Source organism: Sinocyclocheilus grahami, unplaced genomic scaffold (assembly GCF_001515645.1).
Source record: "Sinocyclocheilus grahami isolate Dianchi unplaced genomic scaffold, SAMN03320097.WGS_v1.1 scaffold614.1, whole genome shotgun sequence".
In the NCBI taxonomy this organism is placed as follows: Eukaryota; Metazoa; Chordata; class Actinopteri; order Cypriniformes; family Cyprinidae; genus Sinocyclocheilus; species Sinocyclocheilus grahami.
Genome location: NW_015505793.1, coordinates 158,288 through 181,065, shown reverse-complemented (window position 1 = coordinate 181,065; position 22,778 = coordinate 158,288). Strand labels below are relative to the sequence as shown.

General features: G+C 38.7%; 1 protein-coding gene across 1 annotated transcript; it reads right to left on the bottom strand.

The window, feature by feature from the left end:
• Positions 1-353: 353 nt before the first annotated feature.
• LOC107557675 (spondin-2-like) lies at positions 354-21,187 on the bottom strand. Its single transcript, XM_016241162.1, has 6 exons — positions 21,136-21,187; positions 15,890-16,118; positions 12,731-12,951; positions 5,123-5,314; positions 3,723-3,891; positions 354-1,192 (listed from the first exon to the last, which is right to left on the bottom strand). The coding sequence occupies exons 2-6, from the start codon at positions 16,116-16,118 to the stop codon at positions 1,005-1,007; spliced, it is 999 nt and encodes a 332-aa protein (XP_016096648.1). The 5' UTR covers positions 21,136-21,187; the 3' UTR covers positions 354-1,004.
• Positions 21,188-22,778: the final 1,591 nt, after the last annotated feature.

Genomic DNA, 22,778 nt, shown 5'->3' with positions numbered 1-22,778 from the left:
ATTCAGCAAGGATGCATTACATGATGAAAATAGAGACATTTAAGATAATATAAAATATATTTCTGTTTTAAAATAAATGCTGTTCTTTTTGAGTGTTCTGTTATTCAGATAATCAAAAATATTAAGCAGCACAACTATGTTCAACATTGATGTTGAAAAGAAATGTTTCTTGAGCAGAAAGTCAGCATATTAGAATGATTTCTGAAGGATCGTGTGGCACTGAAGACTGGAGTAATGATGCTGAAAATTCAGCTTGCAGCACAGGAATAAGTTACATTTTAACACATATTCAAATAGAACACATTACATTGTAATAATATTTCACAATATTACAGTTTTTACTGAATGTTTTATCAAATTTGTGAGCATAAGAGACTTCTTTCAAAAACATTAAACAATCTTTGTGATTACAAACTCTTGACTGGCAACATCTAAACGGTCCCTTATTTGATAAATGACATATGACAGCTAGTTTTGTGTGATTCCTCACAAGATAATATTGTAAACTTTATGCATACTGCATTTTGAACATAATTAGGCCTGTATGAGGGTGTCTTCAAGTCTTATTTGACCACTAATAGACTACTAGTTGACTTCTAAAGCCCACTACAAATCATTCAAACCCCACCTCAGCTACTTCAAAAAGGTTACTATTGTTGTGAGATCAGAAGGAGAAGGCTTATGTTATTTCATGTAGTTATGATAAAAACAGTGGTCGGGTAATTGCAAGTCATCTATTCCACAAATCTATATTGGCAAAATAGTGTGCGATTACGCAAAGATACACTGAGATTACTGCGAGTACAGCACCCATAATCAAAGTCTCTATTAACAGAATACGAGCCGCTCTTTTCCAGCGAGGAGAGGAGCCAATGCAGCTCACTGGACCTCCAGTCGGGCGGCTCTCCCACATTCTGCGGCAGTGACTCAGCATTGGCATGAGGTTAAACTCGGCTCTCCGCTTGGACAGCGTCAAAGTGTCTATGCCAGCAGTGTGACCGGCATCACTGATACGCCAGGCAGTTGTGCGGCGTGCACTCTTCCTGCTCCTCCAGCTCGGGGCACGGCGTGCCGCTGTTGGCGGGTTTGAGCAGGATGTAACGGGTGCGATGGCGCAGGCCGCCCCGAGAGCACGGCCTCAGACACAGGCCCCAGGACGACCACATCGACACCTCGCAGTCCAGCGGCGTTTCTGAAAGACATGCAGGAATCATGAGGACCACAGGCTAAAAAAGCTGTCTGGAAGCAATCCGTCAAGAGATTATGTTTATGTGCATGTTTATGCATGGTCAATTAAAGAAAAACAGACCAGTGGTGTACTTGGGCCGACCGGCAATTGAACAAATGTGTTTTATTTTATAGTAGGTTACTGGGTCACTGTATAATTTAAGGTACATTTCATGTCCATTGATGATAATTATATATTTTTAAACAAATATATTTTATCCATTAGGAGAATACATACTGCAATCTCACACATATATTTTTTGCACCCTGCTTTTCAATTTAGCTGAAATTACCTTTATGTCCCTTAACTGTCAGTTTTTGAATTGAGTTAAAAGAAATTAATAAAAAAAAATGTAAGTCTATATTATCTATATTCAATTTATGTCTACAATCTAAACCTTAGAAAAAATTTAAATTTCATTTTCTTTTAAAGGAGACATATTATGCCCCTTTTTACAATATGTAATATAAGTCTCTGGTGTCCCCAGAATGTGTATGTGAAGTTTCAGCTCAAAATACTCAACAGATCATTTATTATATCATTTTGAAAATGCCTATTTTGAGTGGAAGCAGAAACACGCTGTTTTTCGGGCCTGTCTCTTTAAATGCAAATGAGCTGCTGCTCCCCGCCCCCTTTTCCAGAATAGAGCCGCGCCTTTACAGCTGGTATCTGCTAAAAACATCTGTTTTGGTTCTGATTATCATGTTTATCATGCTGAAATCATGCATTTTAAACCATATTAGTTAACTTAGTGCACAAATCCGAAGCACACGGACAGAAAGCGGCTGTCACAGCATGTGAGTACTAAACTAAGTTCTCATTCACACACAAGTTTACGTTAAAAACACACATGAGTCACAAAAACAGTCGGTTATGTCTATGAAGGTAAACTACTGGGAAATAAATCACTTATTTATTTTAGATCTGTGTGGTAGCAGCAATATACAATAAATAAATCAATAAATCCACTGCTCTGTTGCCTCCTCTGAGGCTGGGACTCTAAACAGTGTTCTGTGCTCGTCTGTGCAGCCAAAGACAGAACGGTTAGCATGTTTTGCTCAAACTTTCGCCATGGCATTAGAACTAGTACACCGTTGTCGCTTGCGAAATCAAATGACGGCACCGTGGGTGGAAACCTACTGATTAAGGGGCGGTAATATTATAATGAGATCCCTTTGCCACCTCACCAAGGGAGCGAAATCAGACGCTTGCAGAAAAAGGCTTACCAAAACAAAGTTACTGGGTTCATCTTTTTCACGTTTACTTGGATGGTAGATGCACCGGGGATCTGATTATAGTGCTTAAAACCTGGAAAAGTCAGATTTTCATGATACGTCACTTTTAAATATATTTTATTTTACTTGTGTTTAAATATTTTGAACATATTATGGGGAATGTCCTTTACATTTTTTCTATATTTGATCTCAAATTACTTCTTGTCAAGGAGTATATTAATTGCCTGTCAACTACATTAGATACATAGTTATGGTTTGCAATATTTGTATGATTTTAATTCATATAAACATTCAGATTTGAGGCCAAACAATCCATACTTGACAAACTCACCACCAGAGAACTTTTTTTTTGTAATATCAAAATGATGTTTAATGATTAAGCTCGGCAACTAGCAGATAAGTAACACTTATAAAACATATAAACTAAAACCAATAGGTGTTTTATTGAGAAAGCTGTTTTTATAATTTTGTGACGTATTACATTGTACTCTAAATTATATAATGACTCCTATGCATTCAGTTTGAAAGTCCAAATTTCTGTGCGATAATAGCAACGTGTCATGGAAATTGTAGTAATAAATGCAAAGAAACGCTAGTTAGTGGAACAACACATGCTTACATTTTTGTGGAAGCAAATAAAAAGTGTTTACCACATGTGGTGTGCATCAGAGTTCATCCAGTTTCAACTGTTTACTTCCCCCAAAACATTGCAACACGTAAAATCATGCACAATGCTGCGGCAAACCCAAAACATCTTTTTTGGATTGACCAGCCAAATGAAATGTGACCCTGGACCACAAAGCCAGTCATAAGGGTCAATTTGTTTTATTTTTTAAATAAATAAGCTTTCCATTGATGTATGGTTTGTTAGGATAGGACAATATTTGGTTGAGATACAACTATTTGAAAATCTGGAATCTGAGGATGCAAGAAAATCAAAATACTGAGAAAATCGCCTTTAAAGTTGTCCAAATGAAGTCCTTTGCAATGCATATTACTAATGATAATACATTTTTGATATATTTACAGTAGGATCTTCATGGAATAGGATCTTTACTTAATATCCTAATGACTTTGGCATTAAAGAAAAATATTGACCCATACAATGTATTGTTGGCTATTGCAATAAATATACCCATGCAACTTATGACTGGTTTTGTGGTCCAGGGTCACAAATGTGCAACAGTGAAAATAAAAGATCACGATCAAGAGACACAATACTCTGTGCTTGAATGTGTAAAATGTGTATGCAGATCTACCTGAGAATCTGTTGAGTTTGGTTGTGTCAGGCAGGATGTGATTGGACAGTCGGTTCTGTTGACGGACTGCTCCCTGTCGCTTCACCCAAATGGTGGCCAAAGGCGGGAGTTCAGTTAGCCGAGGGTAATAGAAGGAATTTGCAGGGTGGTTTGGCTTTTGAGAGGTGATCTGGACGAGAATAAAACAGTTATTGATGCGGTAGAGTTGTGATTTGCATCAGCCAAAATATTACAAAGATATTAGAATGATTTCTAAATGTAAATATTTTTAAAATAAAATATATGATGAATCAACTTAGAATCAAGGCTCCCAAGGTCATGGAAAACCTGGAAATGTCTGGGAAATTATAAAATTATGATTTCTAGGCAAAAGCCATGAAAATGTATCAAATCCACAGTGGTTCACCACAAAAATGAAAATTCATTTTAAAACCCCCTATTATTATTTAAAAGACAAAGTTGTTTTTTAATAGCAGAATATCCAACCTGCATTTCTCCATACAATGAAAGTAAACAAGGACTGTGGCTGAATAATGTCTTTATTCTTCCTCACACATATTTATCTCATCATATGGCCCACTTTTGTGATGTTTTGTGGTGCTTTTCTTGTCTATTTTGAGCTTGACTGCTCCTGGTCCGTCATCAACTATCATTATATGGAAGAGAGCAGTGTGAACATTCTTTAAAATGTCTCCTTTTGTGTTCCATATTGATTTGAAACAACATGAGGATGAATAAAACATATTCATTTTTGGGTAAACTCTCCTTTTAAAAGTCATGGAAATTTCTATAGTGAATACATTTCTGTAAGACGAATTCTCCATAACAGACATTGGTATCTGACAAAATGGAAAATCTTACCTACAATCAATATTAAAAACCTTATCCAGTCACCATGAACAAAAGGAAAAGCCATGGAAATTCATTGATAAAAAGAAATGTCAGAACCCTCTACGATTACTTCTTAAAATCATATAATTTTAAGTGAACAAGCAACATTTGAATGGTTCCCTAACTGAGAATAATGTACTCTCTCATTCAAAGGCTTAGAGTCTGTAAGATTTTTTTATGTTTTTGAAAGGCGTATGATCAAAAATACAGTAAAACCAGTAATATTGTAAATTATCATTAAAATAACACTTCTATTTTAATATATTTAAAAATGTAATTTATTCCTGTGATCAAAGTTAAATTTTCAGTATCATTACTCCAGTCTTCAGTGTCACATGATTCTTCAGAAATCATTTGAATATGCTGAACATTAAAAATGTCTTTGCTGTCGGTTTTATGCATCCTCACTGAATTAAAGCATTACTTTCTTCTTCTTCTTAAAAAAAAAAAAACAGACCCCAAACTTTTAAACAGTAGCATGTAGCTGAATCATGGGAAGCGTATCTCACCATGGTGATATTTTCTGGGGGTGTTGTTGGAAAGTTTGGTGAGGAGAAAGTGAAGCCGCTATCTGTGCCAGCATCAAATGGGTGCAAGTCAAAGGTCACTTCTTGTTTCCACTTCCCACCCTCACACAGGTTCAAACTGTCCACCCCCACAAACCAGTCTGGACTGGGGATCACTTTCACTATCAGAGACAGCTGTGAGAGAAAACACAACATGATCAGTCACTCTCGTGTTGAAAACATACACACAGACATTATCAATGCTGAGTTAGCCAATGGCAATCTACTTCTTGTTTTTCAGCATGCTCTGCTAACATAATTGGCTTCATAAGTCACATCTGAAACTTTTCTTTGTAGCCATTTCCAGTATTTTCCACTCCTTCCTGTGTATGTTAGGTAAGACCATCTGGGATTTTTTGTCTAAATGGTGATGAATGTTTCCTTTTTGACTATGACCTCATTCAGGAAGAGCCCTTGGGTCAGAGCAGAGTGAGGGAATAGCCACACGACGCAGTCACAGAGAGAAACCAGCCATGGAGTGACATCGGCTATTTTAGGACAAGCACAAGCCTGATATATTCAGCCAAAAATGATTCATCAGACATACAATAAAACCTAACGGATCCTGTCTGCTTGAGTTCACATAAGGTATATCAGTCAAACCTCCATACAAAAAAAAGAAAGAAATCACAAGGTAGATGTTCACATTTTCTGATGTGAAAAACTCAGCTAGTGTGTTCTGGGTAGATGCTTACTAGGCCAAGTCAAAAGGGAACTTAGGGCTTTTCACCCTGGTTGGATGGATGGATGAATGAAGCATTTATACAACCATCTAGGGTTATTCCTGTTAACCCTTAATTAGTTGACTCTGAGTTATTCTAAACTCCAGGTAAATGAAATCCTGCTTATGTTTACACTGCTTATAATTTACCAAGGGTTACAATTTAATACTGGGATTCATAAACTGATTTTTCACACTATATACTCCTAAACCCAGGGTTAACGTTCAAATTTGAGGTGTCAGTGTCATTGATTGGACTAACGCAGTGCTGGACCTGTTTACATAAAAACTCTAGCGTTGCATATCCTTATATTATATCTGGCAGACTGTACTATCAAGTTTTGTCCTGAATGGACTTTTCAGACTACAAAGGTAAGAATAAAACAGCCTATTCTTCCCTTCATTTCACACATTTTCTGTCACCATTTGAAATTTTGTCCTCAAATGCTGAAATGACCGTTCGTTGTTTCTGTCACTGTCCAAAGCGCACACACGTTTGGCTGTCGGTTATTAAGCATCTAACCGTAACATTCTAACACTGCATCATTTCATACTGGACAGATTTGGCACCGCAATGCGGGGTTAACACCATAAAAGTGCTGCTAACCCCGCTCTGGAGGAGCATTTCATAACCCTGGGTAAAAAGCAGCGCTAATTCTGTTTCTAAATTGCAAGTGTGAAACGTACCTTTACCCGGGTTTAAAAAGAGGGTTTACAGCAATGAGGTTAAACAAAGTGTCAAAAGCCCTTTAAAATCTATTTAATACCTAAATTGTTTTTCTCAGACAGCAATCAGATTAAATGTAGAGCAAAATGAGATTTTATGAAATGTCCTGCTTCTTAGTTTAGTCTCTCTCCTCTAGAGTTACAGGAGAAATTAAAAAAATGTCTCAAACTCAGAATTGCAATCCAAATGTCTGTAATAAAAAAAAAATTAGCAAACACATACACAATTTTATTGTTCTATAATCTGTCAAGTATTTTAATATCTCATTGGAAATGATAAGAGAATCATTTGAGGCAAAGGTGATACTTAAAGCATAATTTAAAAGTACATGAAGTCAGTGGTTCTAAACCAGGAAGCTGGGGCCCAGTAGGGGGCCTCAGAAAACTTTTAAGGGAGACGCAATTTAAAAATAAAATATTTTATATAACAAATGAATTAAAACGTTAACCAGCCAACCATTTTTTTTTCTTAGTGTGAAGAACATTTTCCACAATTAAGAACCTTTTGTGCAATGGAAAGTTTCAATGAATGTTAAAGCTGTTCGTGAATAGATAAGATCCCTAAAGTTGCAAAGACTAAAGTCTCAAACCCAAAGATATATTCTTTATAAAAGTTAAGACTCGTCCACGCTCTCCTAAAACGGCTCGTTCTAACATGCCCCCACATGTCTACGTCACTGTGTGGGAAGATTTGCATAACGCCGCCCAAATGTTCACGCAAAGAAAGAAGGCGTAACTTTTATTCTCGCTGTAGTATTGTTACCACCACCATGCCGTGGAGACGCTGTTGTTGCGAAAGGGAAAATACTTTGTTTGGCCTTCCAAAAGAGGGCACAACTAGAAATCAGTGGTTAAGTTGTATTTACAACACTGTTCCAGAACAGTTCAACCCAAATATTCAGATGTGTGCAGCGCATTTTACGGAGGACTGTTTCCTGATCCTGGTAGAGTAGACTACAATGCTGTCTGTTCTGACTCACAACCTGTAAGTATGTTTTCATATTTAAAGAATTTGCCACTGATGATTCAAACGCGAGTTTTGAGCAGTGTAGAGTAGCACTTGTTGTTTGTCATTTCTCCGATCACAAATGCAGACAGGGTTTTATGTTTAAGCGGCGCGATATGCAATGCAACGCGTAAAAAGACAGTATAAGTCATTATAATCCGTAATTATGTCCCCACTGGATGCAACAAATGCCTCGTTCATAATGGGTTTTATTGTTTTTGTCTCGTCGCACTGGGACACAGCATCACAGTAAGGTAAGGGCGTAACATTTCCGTCACACGCTTGAGGTATTCGGCCAATCACAATGCATTGGATAGCTGGCCAATCAGAGCACACCTCGCTTTTCAGACCGATGAGCTTTGTAAAAATCAACGTTTTTCAGAAAGTCGGTGCATAGAGAAGAAACAATAATGAACAGTATGTGGAAAATAATGTGTTTTTGAACCTTAAACCGCATAAACACATTGCATTACACCAAATACATAAAATAATGTTCTTTTTAGCAACGTCATATGACCCCTTTAAAGGTCCTTCATGGGACCATCAATGCCAATAAAGAACCTTTATTTTAAGGAGTGCAGATCCCACACTTTAGTGTGAATTACCCACAATAGGTCATTTCTAAAGCAAACATTAAAAGCAGAACAGATTTGTAGCCTACTTTTTGTATCCATATTTGGGCCACAGTTTTGGTACCTTGTGACAACATCCAGTCTACAGCTGACTTTTCTCCAGACTGGATTTACTCTTGTCTCTCCCTCACATCTCTTCTCACTCTGTGGCTTTTCCAGGAATACCTCCTGCTATATCAATTTCTCTGGCGTGAGAGGCGAGCTGTGCCTCATCCCTCTGCTGTCTGTTCCGGCCCTGCGCTAATAGAGCTCAATCACTCTTCAGGGCACAAAGTCACACTAACACATAATTGCCAAACCAATGCCCTGATTTGTGTGTTAGGACAGTGTGTCTCTGTCTGTCTGCATGCACAGCTGGAACGTGCTGTGGTTTGTTGCATGCCTCACTATTTGCAGAAATCCACAGCGCTGCTCTGGATCTTATTAAATGCAAAAGAACCTTGAGTAATTTTGGGCGGCTTTTTGCTGTTTCTGATTTACTTATTTTCCTGTTGATTTGAGGGTGCTGGTCTTGCATTTGCGGGAATCTGAAATTTGACACCATGTCTCTTTTTTTGGAGTTCTTAATTAAACACATTGCAATGTCAGCTGCAGCCCAACAGTTTATTTTAGGTATTTTCTTGGAAAATGACACAGAAAGATGATAAATGCTGCTTTTACAGGCAGTAAACAGAGGTAAGAAGGTATCAAGAGCACATCTTGTCTACTGAGATGCCTTCCCTGCCTATGACAGCCAACAATCCTGTGGTAAAACTGTTATTTAGTAAATAAACAAGAAATAGAGTTTTCTGAAGAACACATTAGCAAAACTCCACTATGGGGTTGCTGAGGTCTTCCAAGTGTGTTATTGTGTTGCTAATTTGGTTTCTAAGGTGTTCTGAGTGGTTTACTGCAGTGCTGGTCAGTCTAGTACAGACACCCTAACATTACATAACTCCAGTAAAGTATAAGTACTCCTCCTCAATTATACTTGATTGAAAATGCAAAAGTACAGGCCTTATATGTTCATTATTTATTCTAGCCAACACTATTCAATAAGGAAGATTAGTGCAGAATTTGAATATGTATTGATTTACAAATAAGCAAACACTTTTTTCAGTAGGTTGATAAAGACCAGAGACTTCAAAAATGTTGCCAGGTCAAAAGCCCACCCTCAAGTCTGTAAGATATTCCAATCTTTATATTGCTTAAAAAAGATATGTGAATAATTGAAATGATATATTTAATGAATGTTTTAAAATATAATTAGGGTTAAAATAAAATAATAAAATTTATAACAATTTTTTTGTATTTTAAATTGCATGTCAAAAAAGCATTGACAGGTGTGCCTCGAGTCCCTCACTGTTCAAAATTGAACATTAGAATAAGTAAAAATGTGTTGTTTAAAAAGTAAGTGTTTGATACTTAAAATTATAAGTTTAGATTACTTAAATTGGATATTTCAGTTATCTCAACAAATTTTAAGCTGTTATAACCGAAAGCAGCAGCATTTTTTACAGTGCTTCTTCAATGTAAGTTTATGGGACTTTTAAGTCTGATTGCTTAGAAAAGTGATAGTTCATCTCTCCTCATCAAGCCGCACAATTTGAGTTATCATTCATGTCTGTGGCACAATCGTGCAGGAAAATAACTTACGGAAGTTTAATACTAATAAATATGGTTAATACTAAGGTGTAAGCAATCAGTTCATCAATAATAAGTGAACAGACACACGGCCAAATTAGACCTCACAGCCTCATCCCAAGGCCACATTCATACTCTCAGTCGTACCTCATTGCCCTGAGGATCTAAAAACAGCGCCACAGCAGACGTCCTGCCATGCTGTGGTTAAGTACCAGCAGGAGTGAATGCCAGGCGCATCTGAGGGTAGTTGCCGTTTGTATTCCAGAGTTTGGCAATAAAGGTATGTAGGTCACCAGCAGCACCAGCACTGCCTTTAGACCCTGTAACCAACTGACTCCTGGCTAACAGGAAGATAAATATTCCAGAAACTGAGAAGAAAAGGTTCCAGCCTCTCCCTATCTGCAGATCTGGTGGGTGCAGGAAACGCAGCACAGGAGCCGGAAGGGAGGGAGTGAGGGTTGTGGTCTGGAGGTCCTGGGACTCTGGATGTGGTTTTGGTTTTGCGCTCTGGTGAAGTCTGTCTTTGTGCAATATATACTGTAAGTATATTGTATCATTAAAGTGAGCCGAAGAGAAATTTCACCCTATCTATTTTCTAAATGCATGTGATTGTGAATAAGTCATCCGTGCACATGTTTCGCTTTTATTTTTTTTTATTTGACCTCATATAGTGAAACATCCCACATCAGTCACACTTTATTTTAAGGTACAACTCTCACTATTAACTGTTAACTACATCTTTTGCCTGAATAAACTCCTAATTTGCTGATTCTTAATAGTTAGTAAGGTAGCTGTTACATTTAGGTACGAGGTAGGATTAAGGGATCTAAAATATGGTCATGCATAATAAGGCATTTATATGTGCTTTATAAGTACTAATAAACAGACATTATGCTAGTAATATGCATGCTAGTTAACAGTGAAATCTGGTTCTTAAAATAAAGTGTTACCTCCTGATGTCCGTCACAATACAGAAGAAAAGATTTGTCGCTACTTCCATTTCATTGTGACTTTAAGGATGTCTTCTAGAAAACTGACTCTTCTGAGGAAAACGCTTACCAGGGCCTAGTCTTTATTCAGATATGCTCTATTAATCTGATGGCTTTACCTTAGCAATGAAATGTCTGAAACTAAACAGTCCCAACCGTGGAATGGGAAACGTCTTTGGGGAATTTCCCTTCTTACTTGCCACCCAGAAATCATTATTTCTAAAGAACTGTTTTCATTTTAATTCCAATGTAAAGTCAGCATATCATTAACACAGGCAGATTTACCTACTTCTCTACTGGGTAAATGAAACCAATCCTTATCCATATCGATACAGTTTTACTCTATCATCTAAGCTCTTTCAATAATGCATGAATTGGCATACCCAATGTTTTTTTTTTTGGCCAAAACCTACAAACAAGTAAGCTTTTTAGCGCCTCTGGTTCAATTGTCCTGAAATCAATAGTTTTTTTTAATGGGGTTTTTGGTTAAATGTCTGAAATAAGGCATGTGGTTAACACAAGCTCAAGATATTTTCAAGCTTTATTCTTTTCTATTCTATTTTTTAAAGCTTTTACTTGTCTTGAAAAAGTTGGTTGCTAACAAGTGGCTAAATGGAACTACAGAGGTTGTCGGGGACATTAAATGTTGTTTGAGTGACGAATGTAGCTCAAGCATTGTTCAGGCAGACCACGGCTCAGCTGATTGTAACTTCTCCTACTACAATTAAATAAGACATATAAGTTAATCTGTACTCACACTTGACTTAGTCTATCACACAGACATGCTCTTACCCTCCTCCATCCCCAGCTCCTCCTTATAAAGGCATGATCACCTCATTGTGTTTATAATCATGCTCTGGCAAACTATTCTAATTCAAACTTTCAAGGAAAATGTTTTTTAAGTAAAGACTGAAAGAGTTGTTGAAGGTTAATGGTGGTGGAATTTGAGTCTTGCAACCATGGTGTAGTTCATTTATAGCCTATGTTTAGCTTTTTACTTCATTATATTTAGGCTTCAAACTCATAAAAGCTGTGCTCATTTGTGAAAATTAGTCATTTGTGACTGCAGTACGTAAGTTTTGCCTCTGTTGCCATCTCTGTTTGAATCCTGCAATTGTAGTTATTTGTGTAATTATCTTCTTTACATGGGTTGTGCATTGGCACGGCTCCTCAGCGCGGATGAATCTAATGTTTTGAAGTGTATATGTGGCTGTCAGTCAAGGCACCATTGTGGATATTCACTGTACTTCAGAATTAGAAAGACTATGTCTTGGAAGTATGTCCAAAATAAGAAGTTTCACCCGAAAATGTCATCTGAACAAGCAAGTAACATGTCTGCCAGTTTTGTTCTGACCAACTGAAAAAATAAAGTTTAACAATAAATCGCGCTACCAATGGTGATTAAACCTAACGATCCCAAAGTTAGCTCAGATCACGTAAAAAAAACATGCAAATTATTATTGTTATACTTTGTTCTCAAATTGTTAATGTTAACAACATCAGCATTGCATGACTACGTGTATTTGGTGTGTATTAGCTTTATCTGTAGATTTCAATTTCCATACAGTCTAATCTCTAATTGTCATACCATTCAAATGTCATCAAAAGAAATTCTCTTTGAAATACAAATCTTCTGAAAGTACACCAATCCCATGTATCTGTAATAAGATGCACATTTAAAACTGGAATATAATCTAATTTCAGTCACTTACATGTTTCATTACCATCATGCACCGTTTGACATGACGTAATAACGACCTGAACCACTCAAACTAGAAAACATTATTACAAGCTTACCGTTGTGAATCGAGCTAAGGTAAGGAGATTTTTGTGTAGTGACTACGTTCATCTTACCAGTGGGGTCCTGGGCGTCAGGAGCAGCTCTGTGGAGCTGTGGCCGATACCAGAGGGGATCCCGGCTGTGCGGTACATGGACCCCACCGTTCGCCTCTTCCTCGCCTCCTTCGCATCCTTCACCAGATCCACTGTGAGTCCCTGCTCAGCAAAGCTCTTCATGCCATCGCTCGCAGACGCCCCCTCCTGCCACAGCTGGTACTGCTCATTATGGATCACGGCTGCACAGAAGTAAAAGCAGCCAATGAGTGAAGGGTAAACTCAGAGGAAACATATTTTAACTGCTCATGTTTTCAGGCCACGTGATTCAGGTTCTGCAGTGGTCTGTTGAACACTACTACCACTCCATGAATTTTTATTGCTCATCAGATTTCACAAAACACAAATACAGCTCTGCCACCTTCTGTGTGCTCAACACACCTCGAGTTGTGGTATAAAGCCATGAAGAAGCCCCCAATGCCAAGAGAATAAACACCTAAAAACAAAACCTTCAGTGAGAAAAAACAGACCTTGTGTGCACCTAAAGTTCAGGGGTGACCGAGACTGTTATGTAATATATTAAAGTAGATATTTATGTCCTCAAAGCAACATCAGTGCTTGCAAGGCGGCAAAAGAACTGTGTTAAGGTTTTAGGCATATTTATGTTTTAGGTTTTGGTTCTGTGTCAATGAATTGCCAAGTCAGAGTCGCTTTGCCTTTGTCATGACATTCAGTGCATTATATTTTCAGTTAATTGCAATTAAAATTGTTAAATGTGTGGTTAAATATGTGCAAAGAAAAAAGACCAATCACAGTTCAGTATGCAAGCAGACATCAAGAATACCAATCATGAACTGCACATTTTACGATGTAGTCTTCACTCACTGTCACATGCCATTTTAAATGCTAAACATCCATGTCAATCACTCGGAGCTTTTCAAACTTAAATCTAAAATTTCTTAAGTAATAAGTTGGTGTAACACTCTTTTTCATGTTCCTTTTGCTTTGCATTTACATTGCCTTATTTCTGCAAAAACTATCATCTCTGTCCATAACTGACTACATATTCAAGCACATTATAAGCACAGTCATATTTACTGTTGCTGAGCAAAATTTCATGGGTGAAATCCAGTCAGTACAATAGAAATCTGTGCAAGTGGGTGACAGATTTCCCCATACAGATTTTGCAACAGGTCAATTTTTTTCACTCAAATTCGCAGCAATCTTGGCACTGACCAACTATTGAGTGACTATTGAGTGAGCTGTGCTTCATGCATTGCTACACTATTGACAATAGACAATGAACCTTTTTTGACAACATTTGCCAATATGATCATACCTTACGACTAAACTATTTTTCCAAAAGTTACGTTCTATTCTTTAATCTGTTGAACAGCTCTCAAAAACCAGAATGACGTGTGTAACCAAACTAGAATTACATTTTCTGATTTTAACATTTTCTTGCCCGTGTAAACCTCGCCACCTTGATATGAGAGGTTGTAATTAGCCGTTAACAGGGTGTTGCTACGCCATTGTGAAGATGGTCTGATTGGTTGTTAGAATGTTGCTATAAAGTTTGTTTCTGGCCCAAGTTAAAAGACCCCATCACCAAGTCTCACGATAAGAACAAGCAGTAGCAATACTGATGCTTGCCTCAATGTATTTTGACAAATTGCTTTTGCAAATCTTTGATGAATTGCTTTTGTTCCCTTTTTTAAGTTGCGTGTTTGTGGGGGTAAAAAAAAAAATGCAACACTCAGGTCAGGTGGAACGAAAAAAATCCAAGATAGAGATGCTGCAAAGGTGTGCAAAACACATCTGTCTAGTGCTTCTAAATAGAAAAACCATAGAAACATGGAGATGGAAAAATCTGTTCTGTGTGAACGTCACCTAATGAAAAACCGCAAGGTCTAAAAACTTATTTTAACTTGAGTACTGTGCTTTTACAACTCTGTGTGCGGGAAACACTGCAAAAGACGTCAGTGTAAAGGTCAACAACAAAAAAATCTACTTCTGTGTTCCACAGAAAACAGCATGTTTGGAACGACATAAGGATGATTAAAAACAGACCGAATTTTCATTTTTGGGTGAATTTTTCTTCCAAAGACAAACGTGCCTAGTTTGATAATTCACCTATTAGCCCTTGATATCACAACAGAGGTTTGAAAGAGGAAGGAGCTAAGATGATGTTTCTGAAATGATTTCAGCCTCTCTTTAATGTCCCACTGTGTTCTTCATAACTACAAACCATTTTGGTCTGGCAGACCCGAAGCTAGAAAAGAGAGTGCAGGAGAATGAGAGAAAAAGATACAAGTGAGAATGACAAGAAGGCAGGCAGCACGTTTGGCACGCTAAAACATCTAGTCTCTCCATGCTACACGTCTGGCCCAAATGTGGACAGAAAAATTAAAGAGACCTGACCTCAATCAGCTAAATCACAAACCGCAAGGTCCGCAACCGTCTCCAGTGCTTTTATCTCTCTATCTCTGTCTTTTCCTTAATAGTCTCATCCTTCAAATGCGGAGTTCATGTGTATGGCGCAACCTTCTGATTACATACAAAAATGTGCGGTTTCTGAACATAATTGCGATACAACAGTGATAAATGGATAAAGAGAGGGCCGGAAAGCCATCTAGGAGGCAGGAGAAACTGCACAGACATCATCTCAGCGCTCCAAAGCCACTTTCAGGATCTCTGGTTTGTAAATGTTTTGGCACGTCTGCTGCTGGTCTTGGATCGTGCCCGCGGTGGTGGCATGTGAGCGCTGGTATACCGGTGACACCCAAAGAGCACGTCGTCAGAAAAAGCGAGCACACAGTGATCGCATTAAAGTCAATGGCTGTTGCAGACCGCATGCATTGTGTATTTATGGAAGGACAATTAAATGACAGGGTGAACTTGCAGGGCAGCCCGTGTCATCTGGCAATGGTTATTACTCGCTCTCGTTCTGCTTTCCTCATTAGACTGCCCTGCCCCCGTGGTGTGGCAGGTAACGCACGTATGTTTGGAGGGTCGTCAGGGCAAATCTCAGGGTTAACAGGCCAGCTGTGAGTACTTGGCATCCTGACATATGGTGAGGTGAGGAAGTTTGAACGGCCTCATCTCTAACACTCATCTCTGGCTTCTAGCAATCTACGTTTGGCTTGTAAACCAGACACCTCATATCACCAGGAGTCTTACCCATGAGTTTGGACCACTGCGCAGGTGGTCGGAATAAGGGATACTGTTTGGGGAAGGTCTGTGGACTCCAGTGGCCGGTGAACACCAGGATGTAAGAGGCGGGTCCTCGAGCGCCGCACTCCATCCCATTGGTCAGGTTCACCGGTGCCGCGCAGGACAGTGCAAACCTGAGCAGCACGACCAGCAGCTGCTGCAGCCAACCAGGAACAAAGACCTCTGATGACATCATCTGTGACGGTGGGGGGGAAAGAGCAGGAAAAGGCATTAGCCAAGTACAGTACACTTGAGGGAAAACACAGTTTGTTTCCCTTTTTATTGTTAATTTTAGTGGCTATGTAGAAATTAAATCAATTCCCATTTCAGTTTCTTGTCCTACAGTAAATCTGATCCACTCATGCAGCAAATATGTATTGCAAGAGGAAATTACATAACTTTGGTTCCTGACACCTTAATCCTCTGTCAAGGGAAGCATCTGAGATTTGCAGCTTGCTCCACTCACCAACTGATATTACAAAGAAACCCTTATGAGCTTATGAGAATATTTGGGAATGAAAATAGCTCACCCCAAAATTAAGATTTGCTGTTAATTTACTCACCCTCAGGCCATCCACGATGAAGGTGACTTTTTTCTTTGGTAGAACACTAAAGATGATTTTTAGCTGAACCCATCTTTGGTGATTCATAAAATGCAAGCCAATGGCTATCGTCACTTTGAGAGTAAAAAAAAGCACATACAAAACCACTAAATTAATCCCGCGGCTCCTGATGATATATTGAGATCTTATGAAGCGAAAACAATCGTGTCTGTGTAAGAAACTGAACATTATTACCTGTAATCCACAGCCTCAGGCAGCCATTGACTTGCATTTTATGACTAACCAAGGACCACGGCTTTACCTATAAATCTTCTTTAGTGTTACTGAAGAAAGTCAGTCACCTATATCTTGAATGGCCTGAGGGTGAGTTTATCAACAGCAAATTTTTATTTTTGGGTGAACTATTCCTTTTAAGGGACTGGTCATCCAAAAATGAAAAGTCTATCAATCATTTACTCAGGTCATGTTATTTGAAACATGTATGAATTGTATGCTTCTGCTGAAAACAAAAAGTTTGATGAGCACTTCTTTGCAAACAGTGAATGTGAATTGAGCCTGGGACTGTTAATGTCCAAAGAGCCACGAAACCACCAATATGGAGGAGCAAGATGTGCTACACCAGATTTGAAGATAATGGCGAACTTGTAACATGCATCAACCAGTTGACAACGGATGTCATTGACATTAAACCTGGCGTGATGTGTCTTGACATGCCCTGTTTTAAAGGGCACCCACTGTGTTGAGGACATATAATTTTTTTTTTTTTCCACTGTGAGGGAAAAAACATTGTATGGACTTTTACTACCGAAGCCATAGTCACCATAGATATAATACTGTTTACATATGCACGTGAAGACTCGTGAGTTGAAACCCAATTATGGTAAAGGTTATTACATTTCTGACACATGCTTTAAACAGTTGACCAATCACAACAGACTGAGTCAGCTGACCAATCAGAGCAGAACTGGATTTTCATAAAGCTGCCTTTAAACTAAACAGAACTAAAACATAGCGTTTCAGGCAAAGCTTGAAAAGAGGTGCTGCTCTGTTGTATAGAATGAAAATAGTATAGTATGCATTGTATAGTTTGCCAGACTGGCAAACAGTCTACAAAGACAAGACAGTTTTAATAAAATAGATGCCTTAAATAAAACATAATTGATAGCTGTGAAGGCATGTGTGATGAACTCAACATCACCACAGCATAGATTTACCCTGAACCCCACAGCCCCATCCCAGCTGACCGCCTTATCACAACAACCGTAGGGTTGCAGTTCATTCCCGACTAAATTAAAATAACACAACAGCAAGGGTTGTGTGACCGAGTTATTTTCATTCCACATAGCCTGTGATTGAATGTTGAGTGTATTACGCAAGACCAGCTTAGACCCCGGCAGAAGGTTTATAGCGTGACTGCATGAGATTCTGGCATCTGCACCGTCTGCCACTGTCTCTTAATAAAGAGGCGAAGCGACAAAGGGCAGAAGTTCATCACCGCAGGCTCAGACTATTGCTGTGGCCCCGTCCCCATAGTTTATAACGAGCGACGATCATATGACAGACCAGCAGATCAAAGACACAGGCTCTCCGCATCCCCGCTTCTGGTATTTTTATGCTCGCCTGTTAAAGTTTGGAGTCATTAATGTAGGTTTAGGTTGGACTGGTAGAGGGTGACTCTGATGTTATTGAGGAAAAGCAGAGGACTGGGTTATAATAGTGCTCATGATGAACAGATATATTAGGATCCATGAAGAGAGAGGCCTTGAGTCACCAGAAATGACCTCATGTCTAATGGACATAGTTCTGGAGTGAGAAAGCAGCTAAACGCTCCTTGTTTTAAAGCTGGCTAGACCACAGGTTCAATGGGACATGGATAAAATCTTACGAGTGAGGACTGAACGTGCACTCCTTTTGTGGTTTCCTTTCCTTTTCTTAAGAACTCAGAGTCTCTTTCTCTTATATTTGACAGATCAGGTTTCCGCATCTTTTGGAAAATCTGAAGTTTCACAGCACTTTCACACATGCAGCTGTTTCCAACTGCATTTTTCCCTTTAGAGGTGAACGGTGTGGCTAGAAATGCCAGCAAATGAGCCTTGGCATTTTGCCAGCGTAACATTGCTGGAAAAGTTCCATATTGATGCTATTTGTGAACAAAACCTATAGCATTAAGTATTGAGTATTTATGAAAAAAAAGTATTTGAGCCCATCTTCCATTTGTAAAGGTGCAGATGCAATCTGTCTTTATGATGGTTTCAGGTGGTTTTGTAAACTTATTTTCTAGAAAATTAAAAAAAAAAATTCCATTACTTGACTTCTTTTCATGCTTGTGGAAAGAAAACATCCAAAATAAACGGTTTCAGTTACAACACATAAAAGGCCATTTTCTCAAAATAAGTTTTTTCTCCTGCACGGAGCCAAAAAATCTCCACTTCAGTGCTTACATACGTAACATTTTAGAAAACTTGTAATACAAAACAATTGTCCAAATGTACTGTGAATAATCAGCTGGAGAAGTATGTTGACTTTAAAGGGTTAGTTCACCCAAAATGAAAATTCTGTCATTAATTACTCACCCTCGTGTTGTTCCAAACCCGTAAACCTTTTGTTCATCTTCGGAACACAATTTAAGATATGTTTGATGAAATCTGAGGTCTCTTTGACCCTCCCATAGACAGCAAGGTAACTACCAAATTCAAGGTCCAGAAAAGTACCAAGATGATCGACAAAGTAGTCCGTGTGACATCAGTCACAAAAATAATGACTTTATTCCACATTTTCGTCTCTACTGTGTCACTTTGGACGCGCGTTCACGACAGTATCATGACGCGAGCGTGTGACTAATTAAGATATTTTTGATCAAATCTTTTGGGCTTTTGCGCAAAGAAAACAAAAATAACGACTTTATTCCACATTTTCGTCTCTACTGCGCTGACCCAAAAATATCTTAATTAGTGTTCCGAAGATGAACGAAGGTCTTACGGGTTTGGAACAACACGAGGGTGGATAATTAATGACAGAATTTTCATTTTGGGGTGAACTAACCCTTTAACCACATTCACCTGGTGTCTTGCCTTACAAATGTACAAATGTCATGTGGTGTAACCAGCAGGTAAAAAGTAATATTAATAAAAGTAATAAGCAATTACACATTTTAATCCTTATTTTCAACAAAATATTTTACCAAAATTGTTTAAGCTAAAACGGTTTTGAATAAATTATTTGTTTATAAATATAATTACGTGTTTTGGGGAGTTGCACCACATGACATTTAAAGCCTGAACTAATCTTTCCTTCTCATAAAAAAGGTTAAATCAGATATTTTAAGAGACTTATTGACCTTGGCTCACTCACAAGGGTCTGCAGGGGTCGTCTCCATGACATCATTTCCTGTTTTATGTTTTGTTTTTTCATGCATGTTGGTCGCACCACATGAAAATCATTATCTACATTTTGGAAAGAAGTGTCAAATTGGACAAACTTAGAAACAAAAGAGCTTTGCTCCATCTGGGTAGATGAAAGAATTGATCAACAGATCCTGAAACAGTTTGAGATTCTAGATTTGTGGCGTAGCTGTTTAAAAGACATTTCCACCAAATGACTTCACAGAGTTTTAACAGCACTGATGGTGCAGATGTGAAAACGGGACCCAAAAAAGGCTGTTGAAAGCTGCTGGATGTGTGAACAGCAGATTACCAGAAAAGGTAATCTGGCCGTTTTACTGCAATTTATCAGGTTCCGTGCTTGAAAGTGACTGTAAGTAACATACAAGCATCAGGCACATGTGCTACAACTGCTCAATAATATTTGTCCTCAATACAAACAGATCTGTTTGTTCGTGGGAGACTGAGCATAGCATTGAAGAAACAATGCTTTGTCTATCCAGTGAAGTCGTCATTCCCAAACATCATCCGCTGACTATTAAACCTTTTTATAAATATTTTGATCTCCCATCTGCACTGAGATTTTGCATGCGTATAAATGCAAAGTCCCACGTTTTCCACATTATCTCTGTTTCGGGCTGTGAAACTAAATCAAACCTTGTACAGTTAACAAAGATCTGGCACATTGTGGGATGCATTTCTGCTGCCCTGCACTTGCCAGTGATTGCAGATGCTGCATGACTCTGACCTAAAGCAAACCTCGCTCTGTTTGCCCTCTCCAGCACAGTGTCAAAAGACACACGTTTCTCAAACATCCAACAGACACAGCAAATCTCCGCTTCCAAGATGAACGAGACACAATAAAACCAGGGGAGACGGAAAAGTGCCAAAGAAAAGAGCTTGCGGCTTTTTTGCCACTTAAGCTTAAACTTACAGGGAAGCCGCAGTGAGCTTCTGCTGCAGAAAGAGGTCAGAAATCTTCCATTTCATTTGCATGCAAACACAAAATGAATGAGAAGAGGGGGAAAATAGTTAAATAACTGTTAACAGCAGCACATGTGTTAAAATACTTAAGCACTGCAGCATTGTTCGTCAAAGAGACGTCAAACCTGCAGAAGAGGAGTGTGGGAAGGTTGCATAGAGGCACAGCAGGAAAGTGGAGAAGCAGAAAAGCAACCCTTGCCTTAACCTTTGCCACAGCAGCCGGCATTGTCGCAGGACACACACACATAGACAGTGGATCACATGCTAGTGAACAGCTCACTCTTACCTGGCTGGGATGGTAGACAGCAGGACAGGGTTTGTGAAGATGTGCACTACAGATCAAGACACCTCACTTTCATGGTCTCTTTCCCCTCCTCTCTTTTTCCTTTCCTCTCTCTCCTCCCATTCTTCACCCCCACCTCTCCATGTATGGGTACACACACACACACACACACACACTTTCAGTCTTTTTCCTTTTATCTCTTTTCTTCTCCTGTGAGATCACAGACTGTGTAAATGGAAGCTGATGTGTTCATATATGAATAACTTCATCCGGTAACCGCTCATCTAATAGTTTATAGCTGTGGATTTCTGTTTGTCCCAGCTTAACTTTGTAATACAAGTAAGAAATGTGTAGGTAGCTTCTCCTGGAAAGTGTAAACATTTCTCTGTGGCTTTATTGCTCTGTTTGTTTGTGCAGCCAGCCTGACACAACAACAGCTCAACCAATGGCGTGAGTTTGGGGTGGGGCTCTCTGTTTGTTCTACCAATGGTAAAGGAGTGGGAGTGTTTGGGAAACCTGTTTAACAACAGTCATCGGCTGCATATGCATACTTCTCTACTAGAAGACGAAAAATGGTGTGTGAAAAAAACACAAGTATCTGGATGACCTAATACTTACAGTGAGATTCTGAATACTTAATACTACACACATTCATACTATATACAACTGCGCAGATATTACGCACAAAACTTCAGAGCTTTACATACTGTGGAAATGAATGATTCGTATACAGGCTGTGTCTGAAAGCTGAAAAATGCATTCTCTGCAGGCAGCATATGGGGAAGGCAACAAGACGTCTGAATCCAATGATCATCATGTCACATCCTGTCTACCGAGATGCCTTCATCTGATCGATTCTTGAATGCAGCACAGATGTCTCTTTTGCTGCCCTTGATATCCCCACAATCCTGTGCATTTGATTTTGTGACAATTAAGCTAAAAAATAAATAATTAAAGTTCTGAAAGTTGCAGCTGATGGTCAGTTTGTGTGTAAATGTACTTTTGACCAAATTTTTCCACTTTTAATGTCATTTCTACTGAGAAATTATTGTTGTAATTAAATATTCGCTTAGTTATTGCCAAAGCTTGCTCTATTTTTGTTATAGATCTTTAAAGGGGTCATATGATGCTGCTAAAAAGAACATTATTTTGTATATTTGGTGTAATGAAATGTGTTTATGCGGTTTAAGGTTAAAAAAACACATTATTTTCCACATACTGTACATTATTGTTTCTCATCTATCCCCCGACTTTCTGAAACACGTCGATTTTTACAAAGCTCATCGGTCTGAAAAGCGAGGTGTGCTCTGATTGGCCAGCTATCCAGTGCGTTGTGATTGGCCGAATACCTCAAGCGTGTGACGGAAAGGTTACGCCCCTTACCATATTGTGATGCCCTGTCCGGCCGGGAGCGACGAGACAAAAACATTAAAACCCATTATGAACGAGGCATTTGTTGCATCCAGTGGGGACATAATTACGGATTATAATGACTTATACTGTCTTTTTACGCGCTGCGTTGCATCGCGCCATGTATACATAAAACCATGTCTGCATTTGTGATCAGAGAAACGACAAACAACAAGTGCTACTCTACACTGCTCAAAACTCACGTTTGAATCGTCAGTGGCAAATTCTTTAAATAT

What these genes read in the sequence shown, in the direction of transcription:
- LOC107557675 (XM_016241162.1), bottom strand. Translation starts at nt 16,118, where the DNA reads ATGATGTCATCAGAGGTCTTTGTTCCTGGTTGGCTGCAGCAGCTGCTG. An exon ending in CCCCAGAAAATATCACCATG is followed by an intron (nt 3,892 to 5,122) that starts GTGAGATACGCT and finishes ATTCTCGTCCAG; the next exon opens with ATCACCTCTCAAAAGCCAAA. An exon ending in CAAACTCAACAGATTCTCAG is followed by an intron (nt 1,193 to 3,722) that starts GTAGATCTGCAT and finishes CATGTCTTTCAG; the next exon opens with AAACGCCGCTGGACTGCGAG.